General features: G+C 38.3%; 1 protein-coding gene across 3 annotated transcripts in view; it reads right to left on the bottom strand.

Moving 5' to 3' along the window:
* cadm2b (cell adhesion molecule 2b) overlaps positions 1–19,269 on the bottom strand; it is a 223,326-nt gene that overhangs the window by 22,960 nt on the left and 181,097 nt on the right. For all 3 annotated transcript variants that reach the window (XM_028464139.1, XM_028464140.1, XM_028464141.1), the window contains 2 exons: positions 2,308–2,460; positions 1,324–1,461 (listed from right to left, as the gene is read on the bottom strand). In XM_028464139.1, the coding sequence (XP_028319940.1) occupies positions 1,324–1,461; positions 2,308–2,460 (291 nt within the window). The remainder of the gene's footprint in view (positions 1–1,323; positions 1,462–2,307; positions 2,461–19,269) is intronic.

Genomic DNA, 19,269 nt, shown 5'->3' with positions numbered 1-19,269 from the left:
GTAGAGAATAAAAAAATAAATAAAAAAATGGCTACTGCTGTTTTTTGTGATCATCAAACATTTGCAGTAGACCATCTGCTGTTGAATACATTGTTTCTGTTGGCGCTTCTCTCAGTCTGAGTAATAGTAGTAATACTAGCCTCTCTTACTTTACTCTCCTGTGCATTTAACCACTTATTTATTGCTTTTTGTTAAAGGAGTTTTAAACAATCTTTGCTTCAGCAGAAATTATGGAAGAAAAGAATTAAGAAAGGGAAAAAAGCATAGGGAAGAATGGAGTGAAGGAAGGAATAAGGCAGAAATGGAAAAACAAAGGGAGGAAGGGAAGAAGGAAGGAAGGAATAATGAAAGGGAAAACAGAACTAAAGGAAGAAAGAAAGGAATATAGAAGAAAAGACTGAAGGCGGAATTATAGAAAGGTGGAAGAAAGGGCAGAATAAAGGATTAAGGAAGGAAGGATGGTGGGAAGCAAAGAAGGAAGTAAGGAAATAATATAGAAAGGAAAGGAGGAAGGAAGGGAAGACTAAAGGAAGGATGGAAGGGATTATGGAGGGAAGAAAAAAGGAAGGAAAGAAAAGAAGGAATGATGGGATGATGGAAGAAGAGAAAAATAAAGGAAATGAGGAAGGGAGAAAAGCAGAAAGGGAAGGAATTGAGAGAGGAAGGAAAAAAAGGAAAGGAGGAAGGAAGACAGGAATAAATAATGAAAGGGAGAAAAGGAAGGAAGAAAGGAATATAGAAAGAGAGAAGAAAGGGCAGAAAAAAGGACTAAAGAGGGAAGGAAGGAAGATAGGTAGGAAGCAAAGAAGGAAGTATAGAAAGGAAAGAAGGAAGAGAAGACCAAAGGAAGTAAGGGATGAAGGGAGGGAGGAAAGAAGGAAGGGATGATGGTGGAAGAGAAAAGTAAAGGAAATAAGGAAGGGAGAAAGGAAGGAAGGGAAGGAGGGATGAATAAAGGAATATTGAAAGGGGAAGAAAAGACTAATAAAGGAAGGAAGGAATAAGGGAAAGAAGGGAGGAAGGATGGGAAGGAAAAATAAAGGAAAGGAGGAAGGAACGAAGAAAGTAAAGGGATGGAGGGACAAAAAAAGGAGTAAGAAAGGAAAGCCTTAAAGGGACTGGGACTTTTCATGTAAGAAAAGCAGCTCTGGTGTCTGTGAGCCATATACATCATGGCTGTGCTCACCCAGACCAGTGGAACAATGCATAAACATTAGCACAGAGGCGTGTAGCAGCTAAGTGAGCTGACAGTAAGGATGTTACCCAGAGACTACGAGCAGTCAGCGGTGGTGAAGGAACATTGCACCTCTGCAGAGGGCTTACCGTGCACTTCCTTGTCATTGCGGAACCAGCGGATGTTGGCGGCTGGTTTGCTGCCTGATGTGCTGCATGTCAGAGTGATTATGTCCCTCTCCATGGCTGGCTTTGTAAAGCCTGTGATCTCAGGTCGAGCTGGCACACCTGTGGTGCACATGAATACAAGCCCAGACACAATATTCAATATTACCGGTATGTGGTGCAACACCATCAACAACAACATTAGTGACTCTCAGAAGTGAGCTATAGTATCCAACTTCTTAGTTGGATACTATAGTGTTTATACTGTATACCTCTGTTCTTACCTTGTTTTGCACTTTCTACTGTTATACTGTCTCGGCTGATTTGTTTAATTTTTCCATCTGACTCGGACATTCTATCCATTCTTTTTAACTTTTACATCTGGAAAAAAACTCTATTCTATTCAATTATATTCTAAATATTCATTGAATCACCTTTTTAAACCAAATTTTGTCAGTATATTTAAACAAATCTGAGCAACATGTCCAGTGCAATTATTATTTTTCATTCTTTTATAATCAAACTATATCATTCACATAGGATGCAGATTGGTAACAATGACTCGTGACGTTTAGTTTGCGCACAAAGATGATTTTGACACATTTATTCTTGTTTCACTTTTTTTGTGAAGTTTTTATATTCAAGTAGATTTATTTTTGAAGCATTGTTACTGAAAAAACAATCAGCGCAGGTCTTTGTGTCTGAATCTCATTCCTGTCAGTGAGGGATTGATAGTAGTGGATTTAAACCATGGCTTGTACAATCATGAAGGATTGTTTGACAGGAAAATTGCCAAGAAGAGAATTTTCCAAAAAACAAATGATGATAAGCGAAGTCTCAAACTTGGTCACTGCATTTTGCTCTCTGCAGCTTTCCTCTTATTGTTATTCACCATGTGCACGTATTCTCTATTTCAGAAAGGCATGGCTTCTGAGGATAATGTTATGTATGTGAATGGGCAATGATTACCTAGAACAGTGAGGAACGCCTTGGTGGTCTTGACAGGCATGGTGAACAGAGAACAGGTGTAGAGGCCCTCGTCTGATAGGCTGACATCACCGATCGTAATGGTGAGTTCCTGCGATGTGGCTCGTACCAGCTCAATTCTGTGATCCCTCAGCGCTGAAAAGAAATGAAGACAGAATAGAGATGAAAAGAAGAATTGAAAAAAACATTCAAGCTGAAACTTATGGAGGCTAGTAATGATAAGAATGAAGTAAAACACTTCAATGCATCCGTCTACAGGACTCCATATCCCATAATGCAATCTGCAAAAATGTTTTGACAATGTCATTAAACCGAGTTTTTACAATATATACATATTTTTCTATTTTTACTTTGTCTGCACATGCTGTCGAAAGTCAACACTACAAGAAGTTATTCTTCTTCTTGTAGAGTTTTTTCAATATAGATCTTAACAAACTTTTGAGCAGCATTTTCAAACTATTACATCTTTTTTCCCGAGCAAATTATCTTGGATTTATCTATGAGGCCTATACTAGCTATTATTATTTTATTTCACCCTCCTATTATCTTTGGGATCAATTTGACCCCATTCAATATTTATCAATCAAAAAATTATAGTTTACTTAATTTTTTTGCAATATCCTCATTTTGGAACAGCTCTTTCACAGTGAAAGTGACGTAGAGGAGAATGTGTCTGAGACAGAGGATTCTATAGTGAATAACCTCAAATATGTTTAAAAAAAGATACAAAAATAAGTAAATACATATGTTAATGAGAGGAAAGGGGGGAGTGGGGTCACCAACATCAATCAATGTGGTTCATTATGTGGTAGTCATGAATGCGATCCCAAATTAGAAATAATTTGGATGAAAGATTTTCTAGATACACTAACTCAAACTGAAAGTTTGACCTGATGGTGGTGCCTCAGGAAAGGTTATATCATCACCACAACCAATAGGGTTCATACTCTTGTGGTCATTAATGTTGACAGTGAATTTGAGAAGATTTGGATGAAAACTATTCAAGATAAATGAAGACTAATTTAAAAGTTAGCCTGATGTGGGTGCCTGACACAAAAACTTGGTCAACATGTTTCTGAAAATCCTTTTTTGGAGGCAAATTCCCATGGGGTCAGATTGACCTCAATAGTAAAATGTGGATAATAGGAGAGTTAACACATATAAAGCCCTGCAGCAGCTGGTTCTGATCAAATTATCATTGCAACATGGCGCCAAAGAAAATAATCTTTGATGAAGTTTTTTTTCGTTTCTTTGCCTAATCAAACAGCATATAAAATTCAAAACTGTAATAAAGTAGTGAAAATTATCATTAGTTCTACACATGGGATGGGTATTAAAAACAATGCTCTCCAGCTTCACTTTGGCCATATAATTTTATGATCATTATCACATCAAAACACACTGACAATAAAAAAATGAAATTGATGTCCCTGTGAAGTTTCTTATTAGAGACTCAGTTATTCAAGAATAAAAGAGTGGTGAAGATAAAAAAACACACTTCAAGCCATAATTAAAATTTAATAACCAGCTGTGCCATCAGACAGCCAGCTTATTATGTGCTAGCGGGCTTAATACAAACATTTGATAGTCATACTGTAGCAACAGCGCTGTGAAACAAAGCTGCCCGATGTCCTTTGTAGTTAAACATCCTCACTACAGAGTTTAAAAATGCCTGGAGGCAATGGCAGAAAACAACCAAGTCTTTGGTGGATGGATGTGTTGCTGAGGGGGTGGGGTCCAAGTAAACATCGTGTGAAAAATTTCGAAGATGTAAAAGAACAGGCTGGAGGAATCAAAGCCTGATAAAAGAATGGATATAAAGCCGTTCAGACCAATGTTGCTGTAACGCTAAGAGGAAAGATACTTTTTAGCTCACTCTTACCTCACTCATTCCACATCAATTTCGTAAACACTTAAAGCTGCTGGAGAGTATTTCTTTTGTCAGATAAAGACATATTGTAGGCCTGATAGATATTTATATATATATATATATATATAAAAAAAAAAAATCAAAGGTCACTTACTCAAAGGTCCCTTGCCTTGCGTACTCCATTGTACGCAAGGCAAGGGAAAATTTACTTGTATAGCACATTTCATACAAAAGGCAATTCAATGTGCATGATTTACATTATTAAAAAGTACAACAGAAAACATTGAACAGTTTAAATATCTGTTAAATGATCTTGTAAATACTCTCCTATTATCAGAAAAGTTTCGAGTTTTTGCATTGTGGGATTATAGAGTCCTGTCGACGGATTTTTACTTCATTCTTACCGTGATTTCTTGTGTTTCTTCATCAGACAAGGAAATCAATGATTCTCTTGACACTATATTTGTTTTAGTTTATTCCCTTTATTCTCCGTGATACCACCTCACTTTGTGAGACATTCAATTTTGTCCGAATTCAGATCATTCTGTGTAAGCCCAAAAAAAGACGCCTTAGTTTTACCGAGATTTTAATCTGTGGCAAGACCAGAATCTTGTTGGGGAGTCACGTTGGCAGAGTTTTTTGGGGCAAAACCAAAGTTTCAGGAATAAGTAAAAAAAAAAACACTTCTATGCATCCGTCTACGGGACTCCACATCCCACAATGCAATGAGTGAAGCAATAAGAGACAATAATAGATTTTGGAGTGGCAATTTCAACATTTCAATATCTTTTTTGAGCAAATAATCTTCAATTTGTTGCCTTTATCGGAAGAAAAATAATTGTCTCCAGCAGCTTTAAGTCTACAATGGATAACAGCTCAATAATGACGTATGACCAACAGGTGTAGGGTTATGACTTTTCCTCTGACAATTACGCATTGCTGACTATTCATCAAACAAACCATTACTTCAGTTTGCTACTGTTGCCTTCCGACACTGAAGGGTGTTTATTACTCTGCAGGTCACTATAAGCTCCTAAAGGCACTTATGCTCAATGCCAAGTTACAAAAATCAATACCATTTGGAGACCATTTAAACAAATTAAACCACAGCCCACCAAATCATTCCTCAGAGCACACTTATGTTAGCAAGGGGTCCGGATTGAAAATCCCTTTCTGGACTGATGATTTTTTCTAAGGGAGACATTTGGCACAATGCAGCAGCACAAGGGTCAATGACACATTGATAGAATGAGACGTCCAAAAGTTTGAATAACCCAAAGACAAGTATTATCTATTACTCAGACATTGTATTGCCAAGAAACTAGAGGCTAGACGCACGAATCGTGAGCAGATTCGTCACAATCAGGTCTAAATGCCAACGGCTGACAAAGCTTTTTTCCAGGTGCTTTAGGAAATCAATGTGATGAAAAGGTTCATTTCACCAAATCTCTGGATGGCTCTTGTGCTGTTCATTCTGCTTAGGTGGAAACATAAATCTGCACCTTGACCTTGTGTATACTGCAGCCTTGCAAGCTTAATAGGATGGCAGCAGTACATCTCCTGTGATGGAGGCATTACCAAGGCTGTCTCAAATCAGTAAAACTGGCACCCTTGCTCTACCCTTAGAGGGAAAGGGCTGCTATTGCTTTAGGCCTTTGATGCGAAGCGATACTTGCCTCGTTTCTCTTGCAGCTCTTTTCTCCACCAACCATGTCAGAAAAAGTCTGAAGTCAGGTATTTCAAGGCAACAGAGAGAGCATTTAAGAGTAGGCAGTAACAATCCGAAGGAGTATTGAATTTTGTCTAAATATAATTTGTACAAAGCTGGTCTTATCTCCCAGAAGAAAACTCTGACACATTAAGCAAAGAGAAGACATTTTAATTAGTAGTGTAACGATCCATCTATCTGGATAAAATATTGATTGGTTAAGCAACAATCCAATCAAATGTATGGGAACTTGACCAATCGATCAACATTCAGTGTAACTTCTCTTTTTGCAGAAATAACAATGACATTCATTCAAAGGAGCATTTTAGAAAATTTATAAACATTCATTTTAAGTTTTTTTAATGCCATTGGGCGCTGAAGTGCTCCAAACCAAAGAGAATGAATTCACACATATTTCTACCTATTGACTGGAAAATATTGTGTGATTCATTTTGTCCTGCTTTTTTGAAGTCTGATTTTCGTGCCCAGTTCTGTGGACGTAGAGTCAAATGACGCTGATTGCAACGGCAAATGATGCTGGTGCGCGTTCACGACGGCCTGGAGAGCCGTCCCAATAACCCGGAGATAAAAAAGAATGAGAAAAAGACGGCTTGGAGACAAGCACAGTGGACTAAACTACTGTTTGATTGCACAGGTGTATGCAGAGGAATGTGCACAGGTCTTGCAATAAACAGTCAATGAAAGGAGAGTAAATAAATAACCGTGTCACAGTTAGAGTGTGGATAGGGCCACATTTTCTCGTCCGAGTCGGACCCAACAGTGAAAAATTATTTTTTTTTCTCAAAGAAATGACATTTGTTTTAGTGGTAAGCGTCGATTTTATGAACAAACAACTGTTAATGTCAACATCAGATCAGTGCACGGCTATAAAGCAAAAGTGAAACACAAGTGGGGCGCAGTGCACACAAGAGACCCATCGGTTCTATTTACATAATCCATGTATCAAAGATAAAGATAATCCATGTTATTGTACAGTAAAAGGAATGTTTCAATGATGAATTCCTTTAAAATTGTCCTCTACTCCATTCTACATCCATTGCGGATCAGCTGCTGCAGGAAAATACGAACGCTGCAGCACAAATGACACTATGTGACACCAGTTCTAAATATCTGTCCGAACCCGACCCGTCTGGTGCCGTCAGGTCCCGGTCAGGGTTTGTGTGGTGTCCATCCTCTATCCACAATATCAGCTGTGCTCTGTGATAAACAAACAGTTGATGCGCGCCCCCGCAGTGGCTTGGCTTATGGCAGCAGTTACACTAACCACCGGGGTGTCACTATGGAGTCACTATGGAGTTCTAAATCCTGCCCTATGCTCTTTTAAATGTCTGAAACGTGTCAGCAAAAATAATTGTCAAAACATCAAAACAATTTGGCTTTATATAAAATGTAACTGATTGTGCAAAGTCGGTCTAAATCGAGAGGTTGTGAGTTTGATCCCAAGGCTCCCAGTGGACAACTAGCATTCCTTGGCACTTCTGTCCCAATGGTGTGTGAATGGGTAAAGTGGGTAAAGGGACTATTTTGGTAGTAATAAAAGAACCATTTAAATGAATTGAAGGCCCCTGAATCGAATCAAAGTCGAATCGTGTCAGACTTTGTGGTATCTTTTTTTATTTTATTTTTTTTTAATTTATTTTATTTTTTTAATTACTTTATTAATTCCTGAAGGGAAATTATGTTACACTTATGGGACATGCTTCTCACACACACAGGCCCAAATTACACACATGCACAAACAGGGCCTGTGGACATGCATCAATGGAGAGATGTCAGAGTGGGGCTGCTTCCATGAAGGGAGCGCACCAGAGCAGTGTTGGGGTTTGGTGCCTTGCTCAAGGGCACCTCGACAGTGCTCTAGAAGTGCCCTGGCACCTCTCCAGCTACCAGAACAACTTCTGTAGTTGAACAACTTCAACTTTGGTACGCATTGGGACTTCAACTGGCCACCCTCCGGTTTCCAACCCATGTCTCTACGGACTGATCTACTGCCGCCCACGGACTGAGCTACTGCCAGTTATTATTGTACCATTGTCCAAAGATACAAAATTGTATCGTCATGAAACTGGTGATTTACATCCCTAATTTTAACTAGAGGCTCCATTAGCCTTGTAATCAAATAAAAGTAGAAAGGAAGCGGTGGAAGTAGTTAATTGTATTTTCCTTCTCACTCTGCTAAGCAAAATTTCCAGTCTGAAAAGATGAGAGATCTTCAGACGGTTCAGAAATTGACATTTACAGTCATCCATTAGTCTCAGTAAAAAAAACTTTGCATTTGCAACATCTTTTAAGTTGGTCATTTTTCCTCGGCTGTGACCACTTTCAACTCGTCCTGAAATGGGTGTCCTTCAGTGAGAACACCGGATCGTGGAAAACGCTCCCCCTCTTCTCGCCTGCATGCTCTCCAGCCGTGAGCTTCGTTCTTTGCAATTAGAGCATGTTTGCTGCTGGCTGTGCTTGCTCAGTCACTGCGTGGGCGATTCTGGATGTGTTCCAGGTCTATAGTGGCGCAGGCAGGGGGCTCTTTTCCTCACCACACATGTGGTCGTAATTAAGAGAAGGAGAGAGCTTTGTTTCAGAGGGCCATTGTCACTGCCCGGGTTCTGAGTGATCCCACAGAGCAGATGCTTCTCAAATTGGACTAATTTTCAGCCCTTACAGGTGGGAGGGAGAGAAGGAGGAAGTCTCCTCCCAGGTTCTGTTATGCACATTCTTTAAGCAGTGAAAAATTAGATGGGGTATATTTTTGTCTACACATTTTTCAACCCACTGACATAAACTTGATTTTGCGCTGTGGGACCTTTCTCTTGCTCCGAGGCAAATTTTTCTATATGCATCCTCTAAATTGCATTTTAAACAAAAGCTGTATGGGGTTACATAAATCTGCACACAGTCATCAAACCGATTAGAAAACAAACTTCTCAAACTTCTAAATTCAAACACTCTATATACTTTAATATTAGAAAAATCTAAATACAACAATAGTACAGTTGATAGAGTTGACTTTGGCCCAGATTCTTGCAGTGAACATACAACATGGTATACAGCTGTTTTTGTCCAGATTTACGCCCTTCTTGACCAAAGACGGCCAACGCCAGATTATCTTATGTTTTATAATATTATCCTATAAGAAAATCCTGTGGTCTGAGGGGTGTTATTAGTGAATTTGTCCCAATAATGGGCTCCAAAATGGGTCAGGGTATACATGTACGGTAAAAGCCGACAACTCCCAAGTCATGACTGAGATTTGTGACGTGGAACAAAATGTAACCAATCAAGAAGCGAGCTGGATGAGGAACAATGAAGTAGGCGTAAAGACCACCAATAATCCCTCCTCTCGTACGTCCGCTAAATTTCTGCTTCTTTGATGTTGTTTGGTCACACTTGATCATGAGATATTTCTGGCTTGGAGGAATCGATTTTAGATCAGTACAATGTTTGTGTGTTATGTGTTGAGATTATCTGTTGAGATTATCGTGGAACACCACACATGGTACGATCTAAACAAGTCAATGCCTGAACTTATCTTTATATATGGGGTCTGTAACAAATGAAAAATCCCTTTAGATTTATAGCTTTATAGCCCGCATTAGTGCATATAGCTTACCAAGTGCACCACAGTGGTAGATTTATATCTGCATTACTGGAAGTAAACCGGTAACTCAATTGCTTAAGAGGAAATACTCAATTGTTGCAAATAAACTTTCCTACATTTAATCACAAACCAGTAATGTAGGAGTGGAAAGTAAATGTAAGTTCTAAGTGCAAAAAAAAAGAAAGTGTTTTTCTAGTCAACACCTGGCTATCTTTATGCACTTTTATCCCGTCTGTTCTTTTGTTTGTGTGATCCCCTTAAGGCATGTTGTTATTGCATTTGCAATTTTAAAGTAAACCACTTAAATGAAACAGTAGGAGTAGTTGAATGAAGATATGATCTGACTGAGGTTAAGCTCAAATAGGTTTCATATTTGTGTGTTTACTGAAACAAGTTTTAAATGTGCCGTCAGTGGCACTCACCCCAGTAATTGCATTCTTGGTAATTATTCTTCATTCTCTGAAGCTAATGAATACGCTAATGTCCACATTAGAGTATTCGCTTAGCACATAACGGTGTTTTGATTACTACATTCCAATTAGGTTCAACTTAGCTTTATGACCTTTCCTGATCCAGACTGAAAGACCCAATTAGATGTCATGACTGATGAACCGTGACCTTCTGCGAGATGGAGCCGAAATGGGAAAAACTGATATACAATCTGCTACATTCAGGTCTATAAGGCTGCACAAGCTGTAGATCAAATGAGCAATTAGTAATCCGTCTTTGACATGAACCTGCAGATGATTTTCATTAAAAAGAGCATTCATATTCAATACATTTGACAAAGGATTCCTCTGAATGTCATTACAATTTTTCATAACCTCACTTTGGTCGTTTCATCCTTTTCCCATAGAACCCAAATGTGAAGCAAATCTTAATGAAGGCAGAAAAAGGGTTTCTTTGTTCTCATTAGCCCTGCTCAGTAATACTGATTCACAACCCTGGGAATGTATAAAAAGGGGATAATATTACAAAAGACATATGTTCCAAATCCATTGTTCTATCTTGGTAGACCACCATAGAGCAGCAGCATCCTTGCAAAGCCTGCTAATTGGGCCAATGTGTGAGGAAAGCATTGGCTTAGCTATTAAGGAGATCAATCTTTGTTGTTCCCCCAGTCTTTGGCAGTGTCGTTTAGAAATCTACATGCCTGACTTCGCTGTAGTTTAGGTCGAAGCTTCTGAGGTGGAAACCATTGCCAATGACTTAGAAATACACATTGAATGAGCAATAATCTGCCAAAGAGTCAGCTGGCATTTAAGACAAAAGCCATGTTCAGCTTTAGACCACATGGAAGCAAAAGCCCATCCCATAATGATTGGGTGGGATGATGCAAAAATGACTACAAATCTTTGTTTTTCATGTAGGACACACAGAACTAATTATGAAATGAATTGGGATGAAGTTCTAATGGCTGCCTGGACCCTTATTGTGTTTTGTGCTCCTGCTGTATACCCTGTCTACATCTAGAGTACTTTGTCCAATGATAAACCCAATAACTCTGAATAATATAATGTTTTACTTTGGTTTAAACTCATTAATTTTTAGGGCTGATTATTCCTGTTCAGGGTTCCCAGGGCTCTGCTGGTGCCCATCTCAGCTTCTCAGGTGCCATGGCCTGCCCACCACATGACAACCAACCACTCATGGGGGAACCAGGAGAAAACTCACAAGCACACGGAGAACATGGAAACTCCACACAGAAAATAATCAAGTGTCCAGTATGAAGCCCAGACCTTCTTGCTGTGAAGCAGATGTGCTCACCACTACACCACCATGCAGCCCTAGATTTAAACTTAAGTTTGATGTTAAATTACTGAAGATTTACAAAAAATGCCATTAGTATTAATGACATTGTTTAGTTTATTTTATCTTTTGACATAAATGAAAAAATGTTGACTTGATCTATGTTATGGTATTAGCTTTGATTATCCACCTAAGACTACTTCAAACATGTCCACTGTGCAAGCTCTTATTCAATATGCAAATTTTGCTACTTGTGCCGATGTTGATCTAGTACTGTACCAAGGTTAAAGGGTACCTGTGGTGAATTTCAATGGCAGGCTCTATCAAAAGAGCGTTGTCATGAAAGTGTTGTTCGTTACCCTAACCCTAACCTTCGCCCTAACCCCTAACCCTACCTAACCCCACTAGATGCCTCCACCCAACCCAAAAAATACCAACATAGCTCCAAAGGTGTCATAATTTAGCTAACAACACTTAATGGTAGATAATGACAGCGTAATGTCAGCCTTATGTATACAACTTCAAGTAAAGTGTTCCCCAGTATTTCAACTCACGTTTATTTATTGGTTTCTCTGTTAGCAAGATTATGTCAAAATACAAAAATTTTACCAAAAATAGACCTTACGCAATGGATGATTCCCTTCCAAGATTAAATCTTGGAAGGGATCCGGACAGTGACGTGCAGTCAGGGTAGGCAAGGTAGGCAGTGCCTACCCAAGGGTGAAATTATATTTTGATTATTTGTTTTAATTATAATATAATTATAAATTATTTATTTTTCAATTTCCGATAGCCTACAATACTTATAAGTTTTAAAGTGTCAGCATTTTGTGCTTTTCATAGCCCAAATCGATAAACATCGCTATTTCCTAACCGCTGTAAGGCAGGAGGAGGCCACACCCCTTCTCAAAAGCACATTGCTGCTCTGACTCTGTTCCCATAGCGTGTTGTTATGTGTTTGCGCATGCGCAGTCAGTTCCCCAAGAAGACAACCATTTACGTCCAAAGGCAGCTTTCTACGCTGCCTTTGGACGTAACCGTGCTATGCTAAATGCTATACGTGAGTTCACAGTGCATTAGTGAATTGATATCACGTGACCACTGCTGCTACGTTCTCTAGCTAGTGGACGGGATAACACTACAGGAAGGATGACAGCACTAGAGATGATAAAGAAACTTTTTTTTTGAGGAAAAACTACAGCTTTTAAAAGATTGGAGCTACCAGAGCTTCAGCAAAGGTAAGGTCAGAAAATTGTTCATATTTTCTACAGTGAAAGGAAGGATTGGCTTTGTGGATGCTCCTCACTGAGGCTGTTCTGAGTTGTTGTTGTTGTCATTTTCTTCATGTTTCTGTGTTTCCAACACAAACAACAGATGCGCTGCCGTGTCATGAGCTATATCTTGTTGGGAGAGTATGGAGGCGATATTAAATAATTGTTTATGTTTCTTTACGACGTTGATTTTGTTAGATGGCTAAATGTTTGTTCATGTGAATCTTGTTGGGTTTTTTTTCTCATTTTTTCTCATTAAAATGAATTTTATATTTTGATAAGCGCATTGAGATGACTTTGTTGTAAATTACGCTATACAAATAAAGTTGAATTGAATTGAATTGACACTTGCCAGCAGAAACATATGAAATTGTCATTGGTGTTGACATTGGTGGTCTCGATTTTAAACGCCCTGCCTACCCTGATCCACTGATCCAAATAACTGCCGAATATGGCAAAGAGGAGATTTGGCAAACACGTCTAATGTTCAACCTCTTTTTTGCTACTTCTGACAAGAGTTCACATAATTTCTAGCCGGTCACCACCTAAACGTGCATGGTGCAAAGGTCCCACTAAAACAATGTCATAACACTCATTGAGACTAAGTTTTTAAGCACTGATGTCACTGAAACCATTCAAAGAATCCCATCGCTGCAACTTGAAGGAATCCGATGACAGTTTAATGAAGCCCAGCACTGCTATGACACGGTTAATCATGGTGCTGCTGTCAAGGAATGTGCCATGCTCAGCAACCTTTAGAAAAAGTCTTTGTTTTAATGGCTGCCAGGAAGGTACTGTCACAGAAACCTTAAGGTGGAAAGGAATAACCACTACAAATCTTATCCGGGTGACTGAAACCTAATAAGAATCATGAAACAGTGTTTCATAAAGCATAATTCTTTTAGGTTGATGACATTTTCCTCTTGATTTACAACATGAAGATTTGTTTTCTATCAGACAGTTTCCAAAAATTATCTATCTGCCTGACTCTAATAGTTGCTACAACAAGTACTTTCCTGTGAGTGAGCTCAAATAAAGTAGAATAAATTATAATCTCACCAAATATCAGACTTTGACTTCCCTGGCTGCCTTTAAGCTCAGCTGATATAATGAAAAAAGATGGATTTTGTAAATATTTTTTTCTATTTCTCTCCACTACAGCTTCTCTGTGGAATTGAAAAGGTCATTTTAATACTCTTTTACCTCCCGCTTCATTTTTTTTTCACATTAAACTCCAAACACATCCAGACAAATGCCCTTATCTGTATTACTGAGCTTGAGGGAATAAGCAAGAGTGGACTTCAAAAATGCCTAAAAGCATCGTTACTTGTGTGTGCTGAGCATAGAGAATTACACATGAAAGCTGTGAAAGCTGAATCTCCTTTAGAGTGCACATGCACAATGACAAACTAGCCCCTGCTCTGCCCGTGAAGAGTGACTCATGTGTACATCAAACTCCAACATATGGCCAGGCCGTCACTAACTCCCAACAGGGTTGTATCAAACACAAAGGTGGACAACAGAGAAGTGGACAGAAAGTACAAGGATAGCATAAGGTATTAATCCTCACCACTGGAAAGGTGAATGAAATCCATATTTATCATTAAAGGGTACCTGTAGTGAAAATGTAGAGTATATAACAAAAAATGTGTTACATGTATTACCAATAAACAAAATATGTGCACCTTTTTAATAAAAAAAAAAAAAAAAAACACATTAAAAAGGACTTTTTAGAACAATTTTATACCTCCGCCATTTTGGACAAGATTTGACGCACTTTCGTCCTATGGCAAAAATTATTCAGATATAAAGTTTTTGATAAATCCAACAGAGAAAAATTGCAGAAAACGCTTGCTTTCCTTTATAGGATGGTCAAAATTGCTGGACTCTGGTATGGTGGACAAGGTCTTCAAAAACATCTCTTGCCTACGTGTGCTCTCTACATTTCATAACAGATCTGAAATGAGGATTGAGGATTTTAGGGGCATCTCGGTGGCTTTAGTTTTCATTCTAGATAGCAATATGTTGATATATATTTATATCTGTTGTAGCTCCATTGTAAAGTACACTGTGATTAATGGCGTGTAAGGATTTTACTGCATGATATTTCATAAAATGGGCTTTATTAGGCAAAGTTTACATTAATATTTTGATGGCTGGGACTTTGTATGGACACTCAGATATCCCCTGCACTGTTAACTTGGCCTTTTATTGCCCCTGGCTACTTCTGGTAGTGTGTATTAATATATATAGTGACATATCAATTATATTAGAATATAAAGATATAAATCATTCCAGTATTTAAATAACGCCGGTTTGGTCATCAGACAAACAGGAAGTGGACAAGTAGTTTTCTCCCATTTCAAGACGCCGCCAGTTTCTTTTACTACTACTAAGGTCATCTGTGACGTGAGCCCAACTTCCCAAATACACATGGCTGCTTAGCGGTGAGAGCGAACCGAAAAACTAAAGCTGTCAAAGGACACCAGGAACAAAATTGTAGACCTGCACCAGGCTGGGAAGACTGAATCTGCAAAAGGTAATCAGCTTGGTGTGAAGAAATCAACTGTGGGAGCAATTATTAGAAAATGGAAGACATACTGATAATCTCCCTCTGGGACTTCAAGCAAGATCTCACCTCGTGGGGTCAAAATGATCACAAGAACTGTGAGCAAAAATCCCTGAATCACACGGGGGGACCTAGTGAATGACCTGCAAAGAGCTGGGACCAAAGTAACAAAGGCTACCATCAGAAACACACTACGCTACCATGGACTCCAATCCGGCAGTGCCAGACGTCTTCCCCTGCTTAAGCCAGTACATGTCCGGGCCCGTCAAGTTTGCTAGAGAGCATTTGGATGATCCAGAAGAGGATTGGGCGAATGTCATATGATCAGATGAAACCAAAATAGAACTTTTTGGTAAAATCTCAACTCGTCATGTTTGGAGGAGAAAGAACACCATACCTACTGTGAGGCATGGGGGTGGTAACATCATGCTTTGGGGCTGTTTCTCTACAAAGGGAGCGGGATGACTGATCCGTGTAAAGGAAACAATGAATGGGGCCATGTATCGTGAGAAGTTACAGGTCTGTGAGAGCCAGAAATCTTGCTTGTTTGTAGGTGTAGCTAACCCGATTAAAAATTCGAAAAATGTGATTTTCTGGATTTTTTTTTCTTCTTTTGTCTCTTATAGGTGTATATATATATATATATATATATATATATATATACTGTATATATACATACAGTGGGGCAAAAAAGTATTTTTATGTCATTTTGAGGAGCCGCAAAAAATGTGACTGAGGGCCGCATGTGGCCCCCGCGCCACCAGTTCCTAATGTCTGCATTAACAGATTTAATCACTGACAGTAAGATGCCTGCAGTTCTTCTCATTTTACATTAGGAATACGTTTGAATCCAATATTTTTCATCGACTGTGCTGCTAAGCACAGCAAACAGGAGGAGAGAAAAGTCTCTCAGCCTTCTGCCAAGTAATTAACTGTTGATTTGGCACAATAGACATTTCTACCTCGACGTCCCATCATCCTGTTCCGTCTGCAAAAGACTGCGTCGCTTTGTGCTCGTGGGCATCACTGGTCGTGCCAATAAAGCTTTTCATTTGGCTGTCGAAGAGGGAGAGGAAGAGTTCCCACACTTAGCCCTGGCAACCTCTGCTGAGTGGACTACATTCATTTTGTTATTGCTTAGAGAAAGGGTTCTGTCATGCAATATAAATGGTTAGCCAACAAGGACAAAGTGGCTCATATGTAATCTGCACTCCGTGTTCCTCTTACATGCTTATTGCAGCAACATCCCACACTCACAATTGGTTTGTATTCACAGGGGACAAGAAATACAAGCAAAGCACAGCTAACTGGCTCCATTTGTACCAAAGGAACAAAAAAAAAAAAGAAAAAAAAGCCCCAAAACTTAAAGTTACAGCTGATTCTTTAAATCCAAGTGTGTTCTTTTTTATGTTATGATGGAAAATAAATCTATAATAACCATAAAGACTGAATACTATATATTAAAGCTGATATCCGGAGTATGATTCTTTTGAAATGTGAAAAAATACCTAACTAGTCTTTTACTATGGTCTACTGCCGGTGGTAATTCATATACATTAATGTATATAAGTCCCGCCTTCGTCCTATAGACCCCTACACAAATAGAAACGAGCTCCGTGATCGCCCAGCCAATAGGCTTCGACTTCCTGTTTTTGAAACTGTCAATCAAAGTGAATGCAGAGCTGTGCACGGAAACAAGGGCGCGCGTCACAATTATATTAATGTGATCCGATGCAACCTTGTTATGTTCCGCGATGCGCATGCAGAAAAGAAGAGGCGTGGCTTCTGGTAGATTGGCAGAGGCAATGGAGGAAGTGAGGCCGTTTTGGGGCGGGACATCGAGACGTAATCTCAGAAACTCTGGATATCAGCTTTAAGGTTTAATTTATTCTGACAACTTTTTTGTAAGAAATGTAATTTCATTTTTAAAAAAAAGAAAAAATGAAATGTACATTGGATTTCCGGACATGTTTTGACATCAAAGCGATTAGAAACATGTCAAGAGATCAAAGTAAATTTGAAGGTAAATTTCCTAAAAAAAAAAAGTCTGAATAAATTAAACCATAACATATTATTTCAAAAAGAAGACAAAATTAACTTGCTGGAATTAAGATTTAATACTAAAAATGTATTAATGGTTCACATTTCACGACTTAGAGGTTGCACTGTTGGATGGTCGGTATTGGGCAGTAGAAAAGTGGGTTTCTACATGTCACCACAAGAAATAAAATGAGTGATCTATGACTGCACACCAGTTGAGTAATTGTTTTATTTTTTGTTATTTTGTTAATTTTACAGGGACAAATGCATTTTTACATTGCTTCATTAAAGTTAATACCACATTTACAGGTTTTTAGCCTTGGCTAATTTGCAACCCCAGTCACTGGTTAAGCTTCCAAATTTAAACATAATTTAAACATACTTTAAATAAATAAAAAAAACACACCCTTTACAATCTCTGTATTTGTTTTCTCTAAATTAAATATTAATATTAAAAATTCTATTCTATATAATTCTATTGGGTTGTTTACAGATTGTGTTCTTTGGTTTTAAGATTCGTGTGACTGACTAGTAAAACCAAACAGGAAAATAGAAATGTCATTGTATTGAAACTTTTATATTTTATTTTAAGTTTTGGTTGCACTGTTTTGCATTGCTTTTGGATTTTGCACCATTTTTGTTATTGTTCACTCGAGACATTTGCCCTATACCTATAGGTGTTATATTGTATTATGGCGTATTATTCTACATTTTAAAATGGGTTGTATTTTTTTTCAATGGTATGTTGTGTTGCAGAATTGCATTGTTTTGTCTTGATACTTAAAATAAATAATAATGTGTACACACTGTGTATAGACTTCGTCAAAGTCCACTCTTGCCTTGGGCACCAAATGACCTAAAGCCAGCCCTGGGCCCGTCTTTACTACTAATATGCTTAAAACTAAATATAGGATAAAATAAATAAAATAGAGAGCTATCAATAACCGTGGCTTAAGTCAAAATTGTGGGACTTCTAATTTGCGCAGTTAGCTGACAGGTATTATTGAAATGATTGACAGTTACCATCCCACATCAGTTCATGGATCATTTAATGGATTAATTAGGAATCTCTCCATATGATTATGTTGAAATAACTGAAGAGCCACAAACAACATCTTTCAATGGTTCTGCGTATTTACTGTAGTTAAATAAAGTCAATTTATTCATAGAGCACATTATAAACAACAATTGTTGACCGAAGTGCTGTACATTAAAAAATAAAAAATGAATTACGTAAACTACAAATACATAAACTTAATACACACTGGACAGGATGCTAGCCAATCCTAGGACCAAACGTGACAGTTTTTTCTTTTTTTTCCTGTTTTAATACAAACGTACAATTGCTTTGTTTTGCAATTAACTAAATGTAAATTAAAAAAAATTGAAATGCTACATCTGTTTCACCCTCGGTAATACATGAGGAATTTACCATATAAAACGGTTTCGGTTCAGTGATTTGTGTTTGAATGAAACTCTCAGGGCTCAATCACACCACTCACAAAAACCATATCCAATTAAGGTTCACCTAACTTTCATATAATTGTATTTGAATATAATTTCATCTGATACAACTCCTTGGATCTTATTAGCAAATCCAGTCAGTTGTGAGGGAAAGAAAAACCATTCTTTAAAGCAGACTGTGGCTGTGCTGCTTCACGCTCCGTCTCTCTCTCTCTCTCTCTCTCTCTCTCTCTCTCTCTCTATCAATTGTTATTCAAAGGGGGAGTTCATCTTCAATCATTAAACTGCTGATATTGTATTAGAAGCTACAACATAAATGAAATGGGTAATATGCTGTGAGACACGCTGAAAGATGAACACCCCGACCCGTGCGAGACCAGTCCACTGCTACACTCCCTTTCACCCCAATTCTAATTTATCAGCTCCAGACTTTTGTCACCTTTAAATTGAATTTGGCTGCTGAGAGCACATCATAATTCATGCTGCTGGTGGAGATTGTGTTTCATGAGGTTGCAACAGTTTGCTTCCCATTCCAGGGTGACACACGCAAACAGCTACACAAATGTGGGGCAACTGAAATACTAATTAAGCCTAATCATATTGCAATCCACAGGCGGTGCTAGTGTTGTAAACAACACTGCTAGTGTTAGATGATTA

This window comes from Gouania willdenowi, chromosome 13 (assembly GCF_900634775.1).
Source record: "Gouania willdenowi chromosome 13, fGouWil2.1, whole genome shotgun sequence".
Lineage (NCBI taxonomy): Eukaryota > Metazoa > Chordata > Actinopteri > Blenniiformes > Gobiesocidae > Gouania > Gouania willdenowi.
The sequence above is the reverse complement of the archived record's forward strand: the minus strand, read 5'-3'. Positions and strand labels throughout refer to the sequence as shown.